We start from the raw sequence: 17,976 nt of genomic DNA, 5'->3' as shown, positions 1-17,976 counted from the left end.
ATACCAGCGAGCAGATTTTAGTCCCTATCGAGGAACAAAGTGGATTTCGCTTGCAGCTTCTCCATTCCCGTGGTGACATTGTCAAGCTCGGAATAAAGGCGCATTGCTTCAGTGCGCGAGTCCTCGTCGGATAATATCGAGCCCCTCACCTTCTGTTTCAGACGTTTGATACCCCGGAGTACCGTCATAGGACCCATGCTCTGTGAGTCTGCCTCCTTATGGAGTTTTTCGACTTCGTCCAATTTCCGCTTTTTGGAAGGAAGATTGACACCAACCAGGTCAGCGTCATTGGCCATCTCTTCCCATTCTATTCGCACGATGTCTCGTGCAACCTGTAGAGGGATAATTTGCCTAGAGGCAGACTCACAGGCGATGCGGGAGTCTTGCTCGATCGCTTGTATGAGCGCAGAAACTTCCATGCCGGGGCGACGGTCCGGATGAATGCTGCTCGTGGCAACGAATTTGGCCACAGTCGGTACTGTCATCGAGGAAAAGGTCTGCACAGTACCCGTTACGTCATCGGAGGCTGTATCGCCTAGTGAGATGACTTGATCTCGGAACCTTGTTGTTGTGATGTCGCGCCGGTCGGGCGGAGGCGGATTATTTGCAGTGTCTGTTGCCTCTCGCGCTTTGCGCTTGAGCATTGCTAGCAATCCCATGAGCTCATCGTATTCTCTGCGCTTAGACTCGGTTGATGCACCTTGTGGTCTACGGTATATCTTTTGAGTCGGCAGGTAACCACGGAGTGGCCCTGTGGTCCGATTCAGCAGCTCAGTCCGGAGCTGTTTCGCTAGTTTAATTGTAGCAAGAATTCTTGCCATATCCTTAGTTGCGAGCCTGCCCTTAAGAACCAGAAGATCGGTGTACCTGCAAGGATGCTGACAATCAGGCTGAACAATAGAACACTGATCGAACGGTTTACCGCGACCAACATTCTCCGCAACTCTTACAGGGTCATATATCAGGCGATAGAGCTCGTGGTCTTCCGAGAGAGTAGCAAGATCAAATGGAGCAGCGTCGGATGGTAGAACTCCCATGCGCTCTATGAGGCCCATGAGCGAAAGTCCGTCCAGAATTCTATTGTTGCGACGGCCTAATTCGGCGACCATACAGTATTCCTCGAACTTTTCAACAACTATACCTGGCCGCGATTTTATGACGAAGATCCCGTAGTTTGTATTCACGAGGTGGTCGTCAGAACGCTCGTGAACGCCTTGATCAGTAGTCGGTTCGGCTACTATCATATCAACAAGGTCGCCAACGTTGAAGCTGCTGGAATGCACTGGCTTTGCAATCTGTTCCATGAAGTCGACAATGATCTTCAAGCCTCGAATTGGAGCTTCTGGCTCCATATCGCGGATACGCCAGGGGAACGTAGGGTCAGCGAAAGCCTCTTCTATGGCATCGATAAGTCGTTGTTCAACACGCCCTATTGTTGGTCTTGCTGTCGGCGGATTTGCTCGAACACCAACGGCTAAGGGCGTAGTTGGAGAAATGGGGAAGTGAACATGATCGCCTTCGTTCACTTGCGGTGGTATAGGTTGACCGGTCTGCGCCGAGGTGGCGGGCGCAACGGGGGACGCTGTACCAGGATGAAGTTCCGAAAGTTCAACGGGTACTGATATAGTGCCTACAAAACATCTGTTAGCATCATTTACCGCAGCAACCAGGCGTTAGACAACTCGACAACACCGTCATCTCACACAAAGTGATAATCGAACAGATGAACTGGTGTCTACATTCAGAGTGGAAACCGGACTTATAAACGGCCCCAAAGTAATGTGGACTGCTGGGTGACGGTTGTTCGATTCCTCCCTCTTGTGAGATGCCGTGCGAGAAGCAGATCTAGATACGAATCGTGCACTAGGGGGGCTTTAACCGCGAGGAGAGACAGTCACTAACCTGGGACTTCGGAGCTGGCATTGGAGTTACCGATAGAACTATTGTCCTCGCCATGGCTGAAGCTGACATTGGTAATCTTTGCGTCATGCGACCCTTCGAGATTGACGGCGACGTTGTTAACGGTCGAAGTCTCAGACAGTTTCGAGGTACTTGGAGGCTGCGACTCATGTGTAGGCGAACGGGGAGTTGATAAGCCGGAATCTCGACCTACGTGAGCAGTACGTTGGACTGCGTCATCTACGAAACGTCAGTAAGCTGCATTGAGAGATCATGAACTGGGTGGGTCCTACCATAGGTGTCGCGATCAGCTTGCGCAGCCATTATTCGAGCGTCTCTGGACCTTGGTAGTGGAGCAGTTTTGCAGGTACTGAATGGGTTGCGTTGGAAGGCGAACGTGGGAAATGAGCAGGGTAGAAGGGCGTGTAAGTGATTAGAGCAGGGGGTGAGCGGTATTCTCTCATATTAAAGCTGCGGTTTCTGGGCACGAGAAGCTCGGAGCTTACCACTTATGGGAGCGGGTCGCAGGCAACGGGATTTGGTCTATGCGCTCGCGAAGAGAAAGTGTTCCTTCACTGGAGAATTTATTTCTCGTGAATCACGTGTAAGGAGATGCAAAGCCGTATGTTGAACAGAATTGGAAGAAGGCGCAATATTCGAAGTCGATCTCCAACACGGCTTTGGATTCGCTGTCGCTATTGAGCGCACATCAGATTTCGTCCTCCACATCAGCACGATTGTACAGCTCAATAGCTCATCGTTACCCGTGACCTCCATGGTTCTTGAGGTCATAATGCGTGGAATCACGTACAGGACTGAGTGCACCGCCTCGCTAGCAGCTGCAGTAACACGCACTTATGATCTTCTTTCCTGGATTTACAAGAAGCAGATCTTGAGATTAGCCATCGGCTTTGACTTGCTTTGTACGCCCATTCTTCTCGACACACGGACAAAGAGCACGTTTGACGCGCTTGGGCCATTGCCGGATCCTGGAATCGCGCACATTTACAGGACATACTACAAAGACAAAGGCTGCCATCGGAACCAAATCTCACAGTATGGACTGTCAAAGCCACGAAAACCACTCGAATGCTGCTGGAGGTGATGGTATTTCCAAGCTCAAGCCCGTGCGACAGCAGGATATGTCCCACACAAGCGCTGATTCAGAGATCGATGGTACTCCTCCCCGAAGAAGGAGCCTGCGGGCGGCCATTGGAAGTTCTGGTACAGATCGTCCTCTTGGCAACAAGCGACAAAAACTGACCGACGACCCCAGTCACACGAGTGATAGTGTTGGGCTCGTTATTGACAACATCTCCTCAAGCCTTGTAGCCCTAGGAAACGCGATGAAAAGTCACAAAAGAAGGGCGTCCGGCGAGATCAAAGATCGCTCGACAACGGGAACAACCCAAGGTGAAAAATCAGCGCCTGCGCCACTGCCTGAATCAAATTCAGGCGTTTCGGGTTTGCCATACGGCGAAGGACGACTTAGCTCAACGCTAGAGGAACGAGAGCATTCGCGCATGACACATCCACCTGATCCCAAATCTGCGGTCATAACTGAAAGGTATATCGAGTCGATCATGAAAGAAAGTCCGCAAAAGGAGCTCAGGAAGAGCGGCAAAACGGAGAGAAAGGAAGATTGCCCAGCGTCGATGTGGGTCGGCGGAGATGACGGTGACCACATATATACTCGTGGACCGGCTCGCATGGTTAAAGTTACGGGTGCTGCTGGAGAGGAGGGTACTTTTGCATTACAGCTCTCACACGAGCTCTCTCAAAAACTCAAAAAGCAAATCGAGGCTGGCCGCAAGTTTCGACATACACGGGAAGCGGTCGGGCGGCGATTGGACCACTTACTTGCGGAAGACGCTCGCCTAACTGCAGAACATTCACACGCGAAGAGAGAAGCCGATAGTTATTTCGATGAGTTAGGAGAAAAGGTGCTGTCACCAGAGGAAGAATCCAAAGCCACTGTTTTGGTGAAGCATTGCAACGACATAGCACACAAGCACGCAGCCGCGAAAAAGGAACGGGAGCAATTACCACGATATCTCCAGGAGATACAGAACACCTGGGTGAAACTGGTGGAAGAGGTGAATGCCATCCAAGAAGATGTTTTCGTGAAAACAAAGCTAGTTCCTGCGACCACAGAGCTGGAGCGTCTTCCTTGGGAGCAGAGTCAGGACGGCGGAACGGATGTTGTCACCCCAAATTCCGTGCCGCGGGTACAAGGACTAGAGCTGGCCAATATGAAGCAATCTGTCGAGGCTACACGCCCAGCTCTTGGCATGCGGAATAGATTCACCAAAGCCGCGTTGGAAGTAGCCCGCGAGAAGCACGATAAATACCGGCTTGGATACGAGAAAAAGCTCCAAGAGTATGTCGCCAAGCAGGTCAATCGTCCAAATGTTGACTTTCGCATCGAGTTCAGTCAGAAGTGGCTTGAGGGCTGGCACAACGTCATCGTAACACTTGAGGAGGCCGAGAACGCCGCACAGGATGCTTTTGACAGAGCAAGAGCTGCAAATGTTACCGTGGCAGACAGTAGGGACGATGGAGTGGCAACTATTGTATACGACATAGAGTGGTGGGACAAGATGTCGCTGAAGCAGCTCGATCGCACTCGTATCCAAAGGTGGCAAAACGAAGTTGTTGTTGGTGTCTTGGGATCAACACACCCTGCTGGAAGTGACGAGGCAGAGCTCGAACAGCTGGGTAGGGATGAACTTGTTGATGAGCAGACGGCAGAGCCTGCGATCGATAATGCGGGTGGCGCTCCTGTGAACCCCTCAGAAAGGCAGCCAGTCGCTGGATCTGAAGGTGTGGCGGTACTACCAGTTCTCGATGTCTCAAAGATCACAGCTACACCTTTGCAGAAGATAGAACAACTGCTCGCTGAAGTAACGGGCGCTCTGGATCGCGCCAGTGAGCTGACCAGTCTGCAAGCACATAAGCCCGGCCTAGCAAGCGCAGCTACTGGGGCAGAAGCTGATGAAGTCAACAAGCGAACTTCAACGGTGCATGCAACCTCTATTCCACGTGAAGCTTTTGCGGACGCTGGTGCTGAGAGTCGTATGGCAGAGGTGATAGACAAACCACGACAGGTGGTTTCGCAAGGTGACCCTGGTACGCAGAACACGGGCCAGAATCCCGAAGAGCCACAGACGAGCAAGGGAAGGACAGAAAAGGCTATCATTTCGGAGCCAAAGAAGAGGCAAGATGCCGAGGAGATAGAATCGCAGTGTGAAACAGACCTGAAGGGATACATGGAGAAGTATAACATCTCGCCGCCTCCGGTCTCCCGAAAGAGGGATAGAGACAATTCGCTCGACCAGCGCGACGCCATCATAACCGCTAGCGAGCGCGCGTATGGAAGCAGGCGGAGACGCATCGACAAGTGGGGTAAATACATCCGCGGTGGTGATTGTTAAGCATTATGATGCCGACCCGGAAGATGCGATCAGGAGCCAGGATGCCCAGCACGGTCGTGGCCTTAATGTAGTGTCAGACCATCGTAGTACACCGTCTTTGCTGCTTTCCCAAGTAGCTTGAAGCGTGATAGGGGCCTGATGGGCCTCAGGTGGACGAACTCGTAGCGGACGAGAGATGGAGAGCGTAGAGCGATGGAAGTATGGGTGTACGAAGAGCTGCTTGCATCAAATGGCGACGAGCAAGAGGAATCGGGATAGTAGTGTGCGAAACCAAAAACGCTCGTGGGCATCATATTGCCGCGACACAAGGTTGGTCTGGGTGGTTTGAGGATGTATAGGTGACGTCGATATCGATCGCGGGCGTTCGGTACAATCGTGGGCCCGTCACGCGCGGGAACTCGCTTTGGCCAGCTTGGAATCCGAATTCGGTAAGATTGGAGGAATGGACGCATCGTGTGAACATCTGGGGAACGAGTCGGGATCGACCGATGCCGATGCCATGATTGGTCGTAAACGAGGAAGCTGTTTGCTTGGTTCTAAAGATGCCTTATAGCGTACAACACATAGGTCATCTAATGTGTCATTAGCAGAACAGTGTAAGAAACAGCAACAATGTGCAGGTCTCTTTTCATGGTAAGCCGTGATGAACAAGCATTTCTCAAGCGACTCTTGCATTAGGGGCTGCGGTCGGCACGAGCGATGCTCGTAGCGCTGTCCATACTTAGGTACAACATACGGAGATGTAAATGTATACCTTCAGTATAGCATGTGGTTGTTCGGAGATGAACTGCGGCAAAAGGTGAACGCAATAGAGCTTGACGCGTGGAAATTCACACAGTCAACCTGCGGCCTCGGGGACATGGCCCATGCGCCAACGCTTGGCTTCAAACGGCAAGGCTCCGGAATTTCGGCGCGTCATCGCATTTTGAGGACAGCGCGGTCTTCAATCTACAGTATGACGCGTCGCGTCGCCATCTTTTGTTCGTGCTTCATCTCAATGCAACGCCTCCATTCCAAACCGCTTTGATACCTCAGTAAATGAGGAGAACACAAAATTGAGAAGGACTAGTTTTACTTATTTGATATTCGGACGACCCACGAGATCCGTCGCGCAATCCGACGCGCATCTTATGCATCTACTCGCTTTCGATGGCACAGGCACGCCAAGTCCTTTACGACGTACTGGCGGTAGTGAGCTCATGCCCCTCTTCCTCCCCGGCCTCTCTGTGTACCACGTCCCCAAGCGCCAAGCCTACCGCCACGTCCTTGTTCCCTACTATCCGGCGAATCATACCGGCGATCGCTTCTACGATGCTCACTGTCCGCATAGTATCTGTTAAGAGGCATAGGGTCCGTATCACGGTCAGATCGATGGTCCCGTTCGCCATATCTTGACTTCCGTAACGTGTGACTCTCTCCTCTGTCACGACTGTCTGGCCAATCACCTCTTGCGCACGTCTGGTACGCTCGTCCTCATAGGTGTGAGGTGGGTAGCGTGGCTGGTCACTGCCTTCATGACGGTCCTCGCGCTCACGAAATGGATGAAGCTCTGCACTTGGGGATCCACTGCGCCAACGTGGTTGCGGTGTTGTCCCATGCACAGACACAGAATGCAGCCCTGGGATGATTAACTCCGCCATGCAATAGACAAGATATGTAAAGCCGTTGCACCTCAAACTACATGCTTAACAGACTGAGCAAGCCTAATTGACGTAGGCTTCTTCGCAGATTCGGTGTCAAAGTGGCGTCGCTATGCTTACATAGACAAAGAGGATTGAGCGGACAAAGACATCAAGAGCAGTAATGTGTGTTTGTATCGGGCCATGTATCCAGCCCTTGTTGGCTACATGTCTAGAACATGCGACGCTGGAGGAAATTCGTTGTCGGGTTGACCTCACTGAGTGGCAGGGTATACATGCGGCATGGAGAACCGTACGTCAGCCGCATTTGAACAGCCTGTTCCAACTGGCGAGCAAATCCACAGCTATGTCGCAAAACAGGGCATCATCATCTACAATACCCATCATCATCATTACCATGCTAGCTCAACTACCACCAGCGCAGGAAGACATCAATCCGGAGCGAGCCACCACTCACACGGAGATGTTGGTACGCGGGGTGGTACGTTTTCGGCAACTATACCAGCTCAGCAAGATCATCAAGAAGGCACTAAGAGTCCAGACAAATCTTTCCGTCCCAGCTCGGGAGACAACATCTTACGTGATGAACTAGACTCAAGAGCTACAGAGTGCGGTGGAAATGATGCTACGAAGGAACGCGGGAAGAGAGCGGTGGAAACCGGTACCATATTCGCCGTCCAGGATTGGTCGACAAAAGGCGAACGAGACGCAGCCAGGCTGTTTCCCTCGAGCACATCTCACCTTGTATCCATTAACGATGGCAAGAATATCGCGCCCGCAATCACAGTGTCGCAAGAGTTAGGAGAGTGCATCAGTAAAGCATTTCGCGCAGAACGCCACTATAAAAGTCTTTGGACAAAAATCGATGAGAATGGAGCTGAGACAGGAGAGATGAAGGCACGAGCGGCGAAGGATGCGGAACGATCTGATGAAGAACTAGCGAAATTCGATACGGCGATGGAAGCATCATCAAATGCACCCACATCAGAGCAATTCGAGGAACGGAGAACGCTTGTTACCCGAGCTTATCTTACTCGCGTAGATCTAAATCGACTGTTAGATGCAGAAACCCAGTTATGGGGAGATTGCAACTTGGCTGAGCAAGCGTGCAGAGATGCATGGGAGGACGTCGGAGCATCACTGCTACCAGTCTGGCTGCGAGCGGGTGTTATAGAGTCTGATTCAATTGATGAAACAAGACTTCCCAAAGGCGATGAGAGAGGCATAACCCGACGAATTGACTGTGAGCCACCCACAAGCCTTCGTCGCCTTCGTGATGACGTAAAAGAGTCTGCCGACGCCTTGCGTAAGACGCGTACTCGGTTTGAGCATATGTGTCATCACTATTCGAGCTGGGCACCATGGGAAGACGGTATTGCTGCAGAATTCAGAGACGGCGTGGTGAAGCCAGCGTTCCTGGATATGTTACGCGATGAGAAGGTAAGGCTGGAAGATGCCAGGATTGCTTATCGCCGAGCGGTAGGTCGAGCCTGGCGTGAGAAGATTCCCGATGTGGAGCTAGATTTTGACTGTGGCGAGGAGGTGGAAATTACCGAAACGCTGTTACTTGACGAAGAGGATGCGATGTTTTTGAAGGAAGTACCCATGAACGTACTGGAGGCTTGGAGACGACGGAACTTGACTGCACTCCAGCTGAAACGCCTCTTTACCCAATTAAAGAAAGAGGTTTTGCAGAGGAGGGTCAACCATGGGAGAGCAAAAGCAAGGCAGCGATTGCACCTCATTCAGAGCAAGACGATCCAGTCTTTCAACCTAAACGAAGCAAAACGAAACTGGTTATCGACAATGATAGCACACATGACAGAGGTCGCAAAATTAGGAGGGCAAAGCGCACCAAAATCCGCACAACTGTTCCACTAAACACGATGGGAACTGGAGATGATGAAGTCATACAAGTTTTACTATCAAGAAGAGACCAACGTCCTACAAGACCACAAGGACAAGTTGTCTCACGGCGCTTTGCCATCATTAAGGATCATCGAAGGCACGAGATTACTACCAAACACAAGCGACGCTCAGTCACAGACTTCTTCAAGACCTCCAGGCGCAGATTATGGTGATCAAAATAAGACGATTTAGCCGTCACTAACGACGTCAGTGCATTTTTGACAACACATTCAGATATCTTCGGGCTATTCTTTGCTACATCTTGAGCAATTCGCAATGATGTCAAGCGTAATCGCTCACTAACGTATAGCCACGACAGCTTTCGCAATCAATTGGTCATCTCGATATACATAGTATGGGGCTCTAGCGTTCTTTCCTGCGGACTGGTCTAAGTAGGAAGCCCCCATATGAGCCTGACATTCACGCTATGTGTCCGTGCCAGCGCGATGGCCACTCAGCGTTTCTGGTGCCTGGGCGCTAAATTCTCGCTCACGATCTTTATATACTACAAGACCCCTTATCATTTACCTAGGTACTTACACTCTAGCAAGTGAGCCCGCTACTCACCTTACTACTTTGATCGACCTATGCCCGAGAAATGGACCGAAACGCTTTCTTCAAAGACATGGACACCGTCGCCCGACCACCTGCGTTCGAACGCCCTCGAGCTTCTTCAAACCCTGTATTCTCAACATCAACAGTCCATGGGACGCACTATATCGACAGGACCAGCGGGAAACGCGTTTACATGGACTTGAACCTTCAAACATTCTCGAAGCCCAAGGGTGAAGAATGGTACTCCCACATGTACGCCAACGTCAACACAGACAAGATCGTATGGCAGGGTACCTACGAGGATATATACCCCAGCTCGGACGAGGTCTCCTCTGCTGAGGGGTACGCACTTTTGTGTAGTTACAGCTTCATGGACGAAGCAATGTCCACGATATCTGTTCCTGGGTCGCCGCCAGCGTTCAAGAGGCCAACCCCTCAAGGCTTCCCACTCATAATTGCGCCCGACTCTGGCTACCATTTCAGCGATGAACATGCGGAACGTGCTCCCGAGCAACAATACGAGCCCGCTTTCCAGGCCATCGCGACGATGAACCCTGATACCCGCTTCAACGACGTGGACGTTGTGATCAACCGGACCACGATGCTGAACCTTATGAAATGCGTCAAAAACGCTTCCTTCCAAGCGTTTCATCTTGATCTCGACTTCGAGCAAAACACCCTCTTCATCGGAAGGAAAGTACGCAACGCAAAAGTCAGGTCCGCTACCAACACCTACGGTCGTAACTTCGAAGGCGCCCTCACAGATTCCGAGGTTCACGGTGCAACGAGCCATCATCGCTTACTCAAGTACAAGCTAGGTAGCCTCACCATCGTTGTGCGCCATGAGGCCGACGCATACGGCCCCACGATCGAGTCGCCGCGCGACCCCGATGCACCACCGAGTACTCTTCCTACCTTTGTTCCTGGTGGGCACGACGTTGAAATCACCCAGCACGGAGGCCCGCAGAAGACTACTGTTCTTATTCAGGGTAAGGTGGTGCCCCAATACCAGATCCTGGAGCTGAAGAGTAATGCAAGTTCGCGACCCATTGATCAGATGTGGTTTGGCAGAACTCCTACTTGCTGTCTCGGTGGGAAGCACAACACACACTTTGACGGAACATACAGGCAGAAGGACATTCGAATAAAGGACGTCACTCAAGCTGGGAACAAGTCAGACAGCTTCAAGGGTTTCGAGAAGTGGGAGAAGGGTAACCAAGAGGCGCTGCAGAAGGTTGTAGCACTGCTCCAGCTGTTGCGAAAGACCGTTGGGGAGGGTACCGAGCATCGGTCCGCAGTGTTCGTGGTAATGGGCAGTGACGATATGAAGGTGTATGAGACGAAGGAGAGGACTGGAGCATTACCCCAGGAGATTGTAGAGCGGTTCTGGGATTAGAAATTTCATACTTCGGGTGCGCGAGATGACCGATGTAGAAGGAGTGACACTCGCGTACGCACTACCTGGGCAGGTCTCGACGCCTAGAAGGGTTGAATCAATAACAAAGTTCTCATGATAGTGCCCTTGTATCGCAAGTGCTCTGCCAGCGCTGTAGGCTGCCCAGGTGTGATATCAGAGAGTTGATGGATTAGAGTCTGTTCGTAATGACGTGACGACCTCGGGAGTGTTTTGGTGAGCCGTCCGTGCGTTGCCTGGGTCGTTCAACCACTCAGCAGCTCCTCCAGCCCTTCACATCCTCACCCTCTTCATTATATTAACGCTAATGGCTTGTATGTCATCTACTTCCACCAAAAACACGATCGAACAAGGAAAACCCTCGATAATCAATGCAACCTTGGAAAGATATAGGATGTGACCCTGCCGCTTGTTTGTCGAGCTCAGGAAGTACAGCTCACACAGCAAATTCATCATCGCAACGGGAAATACCGAGAGACAAGACTCCAGTTAGCTCAAAAATTCCACTTTGGCTATCAACAATGCATCCAACGCACCGCCTTGGAATGCTTTCCCGGTGACTGCCTCCAGCGCATACCTAGGGGTCTACGGGGTGTGACACCCGTATGCCCTTTCCAAGTGCGAGAGAAGAAACGATCCACGCGACTCTCTTAATCTGTTTCCGTACTAAGTTTGATCTACAGATCTACGGCTATGGGAAACCAAGCTTCGTCAGCACTCGGTCTTGTACGCCCAACTGCAGTCGCGCAGCCGACACCATTACAGCTGACCGGACAGATCAGTAAAAGGACGCACCATTGCTCGAATAGGGATCTTAATACGGAGTCGGCACGACGATCGCGTACTGTCTCGAAGAGTGTCCCTGTCGATCTTCAGAAACACAGCTTGCTTAGCATCCCGCCGAAGTTGCGAAACTGCATATACGCCCATCTGCTGAAACCCCGAGACTGCATCGTACTATCTCCTATGATACACACGAAATTTACGGGCATTGCACTACTGCGAACGTGTACGCAACTTCACGATGAAGCCGCTAGCTTCTTCTACGCAAGGAATTCATTTCAGTGCTACATTCGTAAAAGCGTCTTAGCACAGTCAGTATCGACAGCGAACATCGAATTACCTCACATAAAATCTCCCATATCACCTAGGTTCTTCCGCGACCCACTAGCCATGCAAGGCGGTATCTTCTTCCCCGCGCCACGGTACCATCAGTATCTCACACGACTAACCATCTACTTCAAAGTATCCATCCGCGACCTAGCCTTCCCAGACCCAGAAAGGGGCGAATGGAAAGACGTACCTCGGGCAGACGAACACAGGGAGATGATCTGTCATCTGACCATGTATAGAAGCGCCGGTGGCCACGTAAAAGCAAGCACATGTTCTTCCAAGTTGTCTTAGTTCAGTCGGAAGCTCGTTCTGGATGAGTCCACCACTTGTTTTCCACCTACGTTGATTGCAAGTTTTTTAACATCTCCAGAGTACATTAAGTCTACATCTACAATAGTGCAAGAAAGGAGTCCTTGCACGTCAACCAAGAAAAAAACCGAACAGACCTGCAGCCTACATCAACATGAAAACCTACGAGATAGGTGACCTGGCGTCGATGTATGCTCTTGACCTGTTCGGTTTCTCCTTGTATGAGGTGCTTGAATGACTTCAACGTATTGTCAACTATTGGCTCGGAACCACTGCTACTCTTCCCCGTCATCGTGATGTGAATAATACACGACACGTCTCACATGCACACCGGAAATAAGTAATATGCAAGAACCCGAATATCACTTCCATTTGCTTCTTCTACCCCAAAGTCAATGCATGCAGAGCACACGCACGCACACCGCAATTCACAATTCACATCCCCATGCAGCATAGAAAAGATCAAGTGACCAACAAGTACCACAAAAAAATAAAATAATAGACATTAAGTAACCAAGACTACCGATCGATCCATCCCAGTCCCCACGCCAAGCCAACGCGTGCCTGCCTGCCCTATCCATCTCCGATCGGCACACTCCCCAAGCTTCCTTCCAACTCCAGCCAAGCCAAAGATCCTTCTCCTTGCTTGCCGTGTTCCCCACACGCCCAACTCCACGCAATTTGAAAGTTTTCTCCGGTGGCATCTCGGAACCAACGGCACCGACTGTCGTCATTCTCGGAAGAAATGTTGCGATTGCAGTGAGGGTAATGGGGGCGATGATGTCAGTCCTCCCTGAGTTTGACTCGTGGGGGATTCGAGGCTGCGACTAGGCTGCTTGGCAACGACGTCCGCTGCTAGCTTGTTCCCGCCTTGCTGGACTGCAGACCAGTGCAAGGCTTGCCGTCATTTCTTCGTCTTTCGTGCGTCGCCTTGGTATATGAGTTTATTACTCATCGGTGTCGTCGACGCTCTCCATGCTTGGCGATGGTGACGAGTCGCGGACGTATCGTGAAGAGAGGGTTGGGCTCGCGATGGGCTGTTGGGCAATGGAGATTTGGCCCTCGGCTTCGACGTCCTCGATGGGAATCCTGAGCATCTGTCCGCCAACGAGGTTGGGGACGTAGACGTATTGAGTTGCGGGTGAAGACATGGTTGTTGGTAGGATGGGTTGCATGCGAGGTTGTATGATGGTAGTGGTAGAGTGGTAGTGTCTGATAGACTAGAGTAGATGGTAATTTGAAGTTATTGGTATCTGGGGGTCTGATACAGGAAATCTGCGATGTTGCGTCTCTCCCTTCATGTGGGGATACCGCCTGCCTATATACTGTCGCAGATTCCCACGGCTCACCTGAGAATGCCATTGCTCATGCGGCATCCCAAACCCCAACTCCACCCATGCACCCACCCAGGCCACCAACCCAAAACCCTATCCCCGACACCCAAGCATCGCATGGTCCACCCGTCACTCCCGCAGCCAATTATAGCGCGCTATCACACAAGGGTGCCTTAACGCCAGCTCCGCCGTGTCAGCCCAAGGCGCTAATTCGGCCTACGATATGCGCAACGCGTGGCAAGTCTCCCCGAGCAGCTTACTATGCCGCTCCGTTGTGTCCGACGAGCGGCGATAAGTGGTCGATATGGATACATACGTGCGTCGACAAGGAAGCCCCGCACCAATTTCCTCTCCGCCAGCCGGCCAAGCAGCGCGTAGGCGGCGCTACTAGTAGTTAGCCAGACGAAGTCGCCTTGCCCGCGGGGTCTAGACCATGCGATGGTTATCGTTGTGTAATTCTAGGCAGGCGCATGATGTATGGTGTTGAAGTGGAGGGTGATAAGGAATTATTGTGAGGGACGCTGGGTTTCGGAAGATCGGCGTTTACAGATCTCGCGATTATTCACTTTTTAGAGTTTATGAATTATGTCCGGCCGGTGACTTAGGTCGCGTTCGGGACTTGCATAGCACCGACAGTGATATATTGACCGAGTGCTTCCACAGTCGATGTTTGCAGCGATCGAAAACATGCGGACGACCATGGTGTGTGCACGGTTTGCGATGACGGCTGGTGGTGTTTTCCCGTTGAACGCCTCGGCTGGGCAATCCCTGGGCGCTTCCGAGAATGCAGCCGAGACCTTCTGTATGATTCTGTGCAGTTCTGTTGAACCGTGGCACTCGGCTAGAACGACTCACCACACATTTTGCCTCTGGGAAGAAACCATCAGCGTTGGACAGAGTAGTTCACGATAACGAGTGTGCACTAAGCAAATGCACCTCTTGGCAGTCATCCGAGGGGGTGGAACTTGGTACTAACTCTGGTCCCGCAGGCTCTGATGGCTCTGAAGCGTTCGGGCGAGGGCATCATAGCTTTGTAATGAAACGTCACTCCTGTGGAGGAGAGCTATCCACTGTTGCAGTAGTAATGAGGGCGGGAATCCTTGGACCCAAGCAATCCCGCTCAACGCCAACTGTCCAATACGAGGTCACATGGTAAGTGCACCAAGGCTACTAGACGAAGCCAGAACGCGCCAACGCACCCCAGATCCCGAACGGCCTGGATTATCCAGTCCCCATGGTCCACATGGTCAGCGGCGTAAAGAGTATAGCTTGTGCACCTCGTGTGGTGAGCTTTGATCTCGTTAAGCTTGCAAAGCGCGATTTCATAGACAGCTGGGTCAATTCACGCTTGCAGAACAGTTCGCAATTCGAAAGGGTATCATGCTATATTACAACGCTCCAGTAACCTTACGCCACGCTCAAAGATTACCATTATGTCCAACATTAAACATTAAGGCCTGATCTTGCCAGCCTCTGGGTTTCCCCTGTTGTCCTGCCAACCCCATGCCAACCTCTCCATAGTCTTGTCCTCATCCTTTCCTGGCCACAAGACTTGTCCGAGGAACACGGCACGAATGCAGAACGCTGCCGTGACAAACCACATGATGACCAGTAGGATGGTCAATGCGCTCGCGACACCGTTGATAGCTTCGCTGTTTAACACTTTTCCTGCTTGTATGGTTGCAAGTGTGAGTCCTGCATTCGGGAAAATGAATGCCCACCAGTTCAACGAGAACGACATCCTACGTGATCCCACTATGACGGCGATCGTTGTTATAATGAAGAACCAGTATGCGAACAGTATGATGAAGAGACCTGACATGATGCCAATTATGCGTACGATTTCGCCGTCTGGGACTACGGTGTTCGTAAAGTAGTTTTCGGCAACGAGCGACGGCGCTTGGTTTGCAAGGGAGAGGAGTCCGGCAGCAGTGTAACCTAGTGCTGTTAGAATCTTCCAATAGAGCATTCGTCTATCGGGTATGGACTTACCTGCAGGACCAACAGAAACGTACATTCCTGGTCGCGTGGTGGGAGAGGGCAGAGAACTCGTCATCAGGCGCTGCATGTAGAGCCCATAGAGCAGGAAGGAGACGACCCACGCGAGCCCCTGGAAGAATATCGCCCCGATGAATATCTTCCAGCTGGGCGTCTCAGGTTGGGCAGGAAGTATAGTGCCAGCCAGCGTGCCTACAACCAGCAAAGGGTATATTGGGAAGATCCAAGCCGGAACGGCGTCGCCAACGTTGAGGCGCTCGAGACGGAAGAAGAGCGAGTACTGGATGATGCCAACGAGGAAGGCTGCGGCGCAGTACATCCAGTATGTGATCTCAAGCGCTTTGGTGAGCCATGTCCCGGTCGATGGGTTGCCGTAGATATACGTGCAGTTGAGTATCAGGGCGACGGAGACCCAGTACGTGCCGAAGAAAAGGCCTTCGACTGGATGATGTAGCGATCCGAGGAGCTTCCGGGGGACGAGTAAGAACCGCGCGAACATGCATAGGTTGAAGATGGCGAAGAGCACGAGGTCGAAGATGAAGACGACCTTGCCGATGGTCTGTAGGCCAGTGAATTTGTTCGGGGTGTTCCCGAGAACGACAGCTAGCGCTCCTGTCGACATGGTGCATGCGAACCATGGCCTGCGGTATTGTAAGCTTGCTATCTGAATGCTCTCGGCGCGTCGACATACCATGTGAAATGTACGATGCGATCGCGCAGCCCGACCTCCGCTGGCGGCTTCTCATCCTCACTCTCGTACGTGGTGTGCGTTCTGTCGCGGAATCGCATTTTGGTGATAGCTGAAGCACGCGACTAGGTGTTGAAAAGGCTCGGGGGCATGCTTCAGGTAGTCATTCCAGGATTCCTGCCATGACACCTTCTTCCCAAATATTGCGGAAAGGGTGCCGGACGCGTTTCGTCATACAGGCAATTAGTGGCGATCCTTGCATCTCCGCGCCTAATGAGAGAACGACGGGCAGCCCCGTAGCTAGATCTCGGGAATCCGGCACGCAAGCGTCAAGCAGAAAATGTGAGGTTGAGGCTGGGCGCACAGATAGCCGTGACGTCATGGGTTCTTGTGACCGGCCTCGGCGCAGCGAACACGCGTATCTATGCCAGTTTTTGCTCAGTCTGAAAAGATTTGAAGGGAACGAGGTGTATCGGATGCCTCGCGAAGATCGAGACGTCGAAGTCTCAAAGCCTACAGATGCCATGTGACGGTGACTTTACTGGAGTTGCGCGGCACGGTCGCCTGTGGGAAATTCGATGAACATCGCCTATGCAAGAAACCATCCCATCGCGATTCCCATGTCTACTGTCTCACTTCCACAACGGTCAGCATCACGAGCCGAGAGTCATACAATCCATGGATCTTACCGCCGAGTAAATTTATGTCATAGTACAAGACAGTCCTCCAAATATGAGTAACTAGAATTATAACTAATGCTCGTTTAATGGATTCTCGTGGAGTAGAGCATGATAACTATTAATCGAATGGACTGGCCTGTATTTTCACTTGCTCGGTCCATAGGTAACCCGAGATAGGCCTGATCATGAACTGACCATAACGTATAAGTTGGATGAGTGTGCTGGAAGTACGAAAAGAGCAAAGTTGTAATCACAACACATCAATATATTAGGGATACTTTCCTCCTATCACCTTTCACAGGGAATGATTTAGATACGCCTGAGGCCTACTTAGAACAACAATATGCAGATAGAAATGCGTAACGTCAATGTAGGCTTCAGAGTATTAAGTGGTTCCCTTGAAAAGGATGCCAGCACGACGAAGGTTGCTCTCGAACACGACGTTCCCGAGGTCGGTTAGAAGTAAGACAAGGGAGGTTTGCATCGTCTGAGCTGGGTCTGCCAACAACAATTCTCGCGCGTATCCATGTCTTCGCAGCCCTTTGACCAAACCGCAGCTTCCTCCACACATCCTTCATTCACACCAAACCAACTATAAATACACTGCCCATTCCAGTTCCAAGACCACGCAGGTACCTCAGCCTGCATAAAACAAAGCCCGTTGTTCCCTGCCTCTAGCAATCCCTTGCCCCAAGCTTACCGAGAGAAAAATCAAAACGCAGGGCGTCCCACGATGCTCGCCACCAACGCGCGCCAGAAGCGGGCGCGGCAACGGTACCTGCTGCAACCTCCGATCCCGACCCCGCGGTAAGACTGGAAGCCTGAAAAGCTTAGTACCTCCATCTCCACCTTGCGTCTCATGGCGATCTCACACGAGGCGTTGCAATACAAGTACGACTTATTTGTTTGTTCAGAAGCTGTGCGCCCGTTTGAAAGGCACAATGATCGTGAAAGGGTATCAGGTATGAGATTGCAGTTCTAGAAATCTAGAATCTAGCTATCAG

General features: G+C 51.6%; 5 protein-coding genes across 5 annotated transcripts; 2 read left to right on the top strand and 3 right to left on the bottom strand.

Annotated features, from left to right (window-relative positions):
* Positions 1 to 17: 17 nt before the first annotated feature.
* On the bottom strand, positions 18 to 2,195 carry J4E93_005439 (uncharacterized protein; the record flags this gene model as incomplete). The annotated part of the gene is made up of 4 exons (XM_049343360.1): positions 18 to 1,630; positions 1,903 to 2,051; positions 2,114 to 2,139; positions 2,193 to 2,195. 4 exons carry the CDS (start codon positions 2,193 to 2,195, stop codon positions 18 to 20), a joined length of 1,791 nt encoding a protein of 596 aa, XP_049199453.1.
* A 1,413-nt stretch (positions 2,196 to 3,608) lies between these two features.
* On the top strand, positions 3,609 to 5,333 carry J4E93_005438 (uncharacterized protein; the record flags this gene model as incomplete). The annotated part of the gene is made up of 1 exon (XM_049343359.1): positions 3,609 to 5,333. One exon carries the CDS (start codon positions 3,609 to 3,611, stop codon positions 5,331 to 5,333), a length of 1,725 nt encoding a protein of 574 aa, XP_049199452.1.
* A 4,146-nt stretch (positions 5,334 to 9,479) lies between these two features.
* J4E93_005437 (uncharacterized protein) lies at positions 9,480 to 10,832 on the top strand (the record flags this gene model as incomplete). Its single annotated transcript, XM_049343358.1, has 1 exon — positions 9,480 to 10,832. One exon carries the CDS (start codon positions 9,480 to 9,482, stop codon positions 10,830 to 10,832), a length of 1,353 nt encoding a protein of 450 aa, XP_049199451.1.
* A 2,387-nt stretch (positions 10,833 to 13,219) lies between these two features.
* Positions 13,220 to 13,423, bottom strand: J4E93_005436 (uncharacterized protein; the record flags this gene model as incomplete). The annotated part of the gene is made up of 1 exon (XM_049343357.1): positions 13,220 to 13,423. The coding sequence occupies one exon, from the start codon at positions 13,421 to 13,423 to the stop codon at positions 13,220 to 13,222; it is 204 nt and encodes a 67-aa protein (XP_049199450.1).
* Positions 13,424 to 15,056: 1,633 nt separating this feature from the next.
* Positions 15,057 to 16,393, bottom strand: J4E93_005435 (uncharacterized protein; the record flags this gene model as incomplete). Its single annotated transcript, XM_049343356.1, has 3 exons — positions 15,057 to 15,544; positions 15,599 to 16,245; positions 16,296 to 16,393. 3 exons carry the CDS (start codon positions 16,391 to 16,393, stop codon positions 15,057 to 15,059), a joined length of 1,233 nt encoding a protein of 410 aa, XP_049199449.1.
* Between the last annotated feature and the right edge of the window lie 1,583 nt (positions 16,394 to 17,976).

This window comes from Alternaria ventricosa, assembly GCF_023758065.1.
Source record: "Alternaria ventricosa strain BMP 2768 chromosome Unknown scaffold_8, whole genome shotgun sequence".
In the NCBI taxonomy this organism is placed as follows: domain Eukaryota; kingdom Fungi; phylum Ascomycota; class Dothideomycetes; order Pleosporales; family Pleosporaceae; genus Alternaria; species Alternaria ventricosa.
The sequence above is the reverse complement of the archived record's forward strand: the minus strand, read 5'-3'. Positions and strand labels throughout refer to the sequence as shown.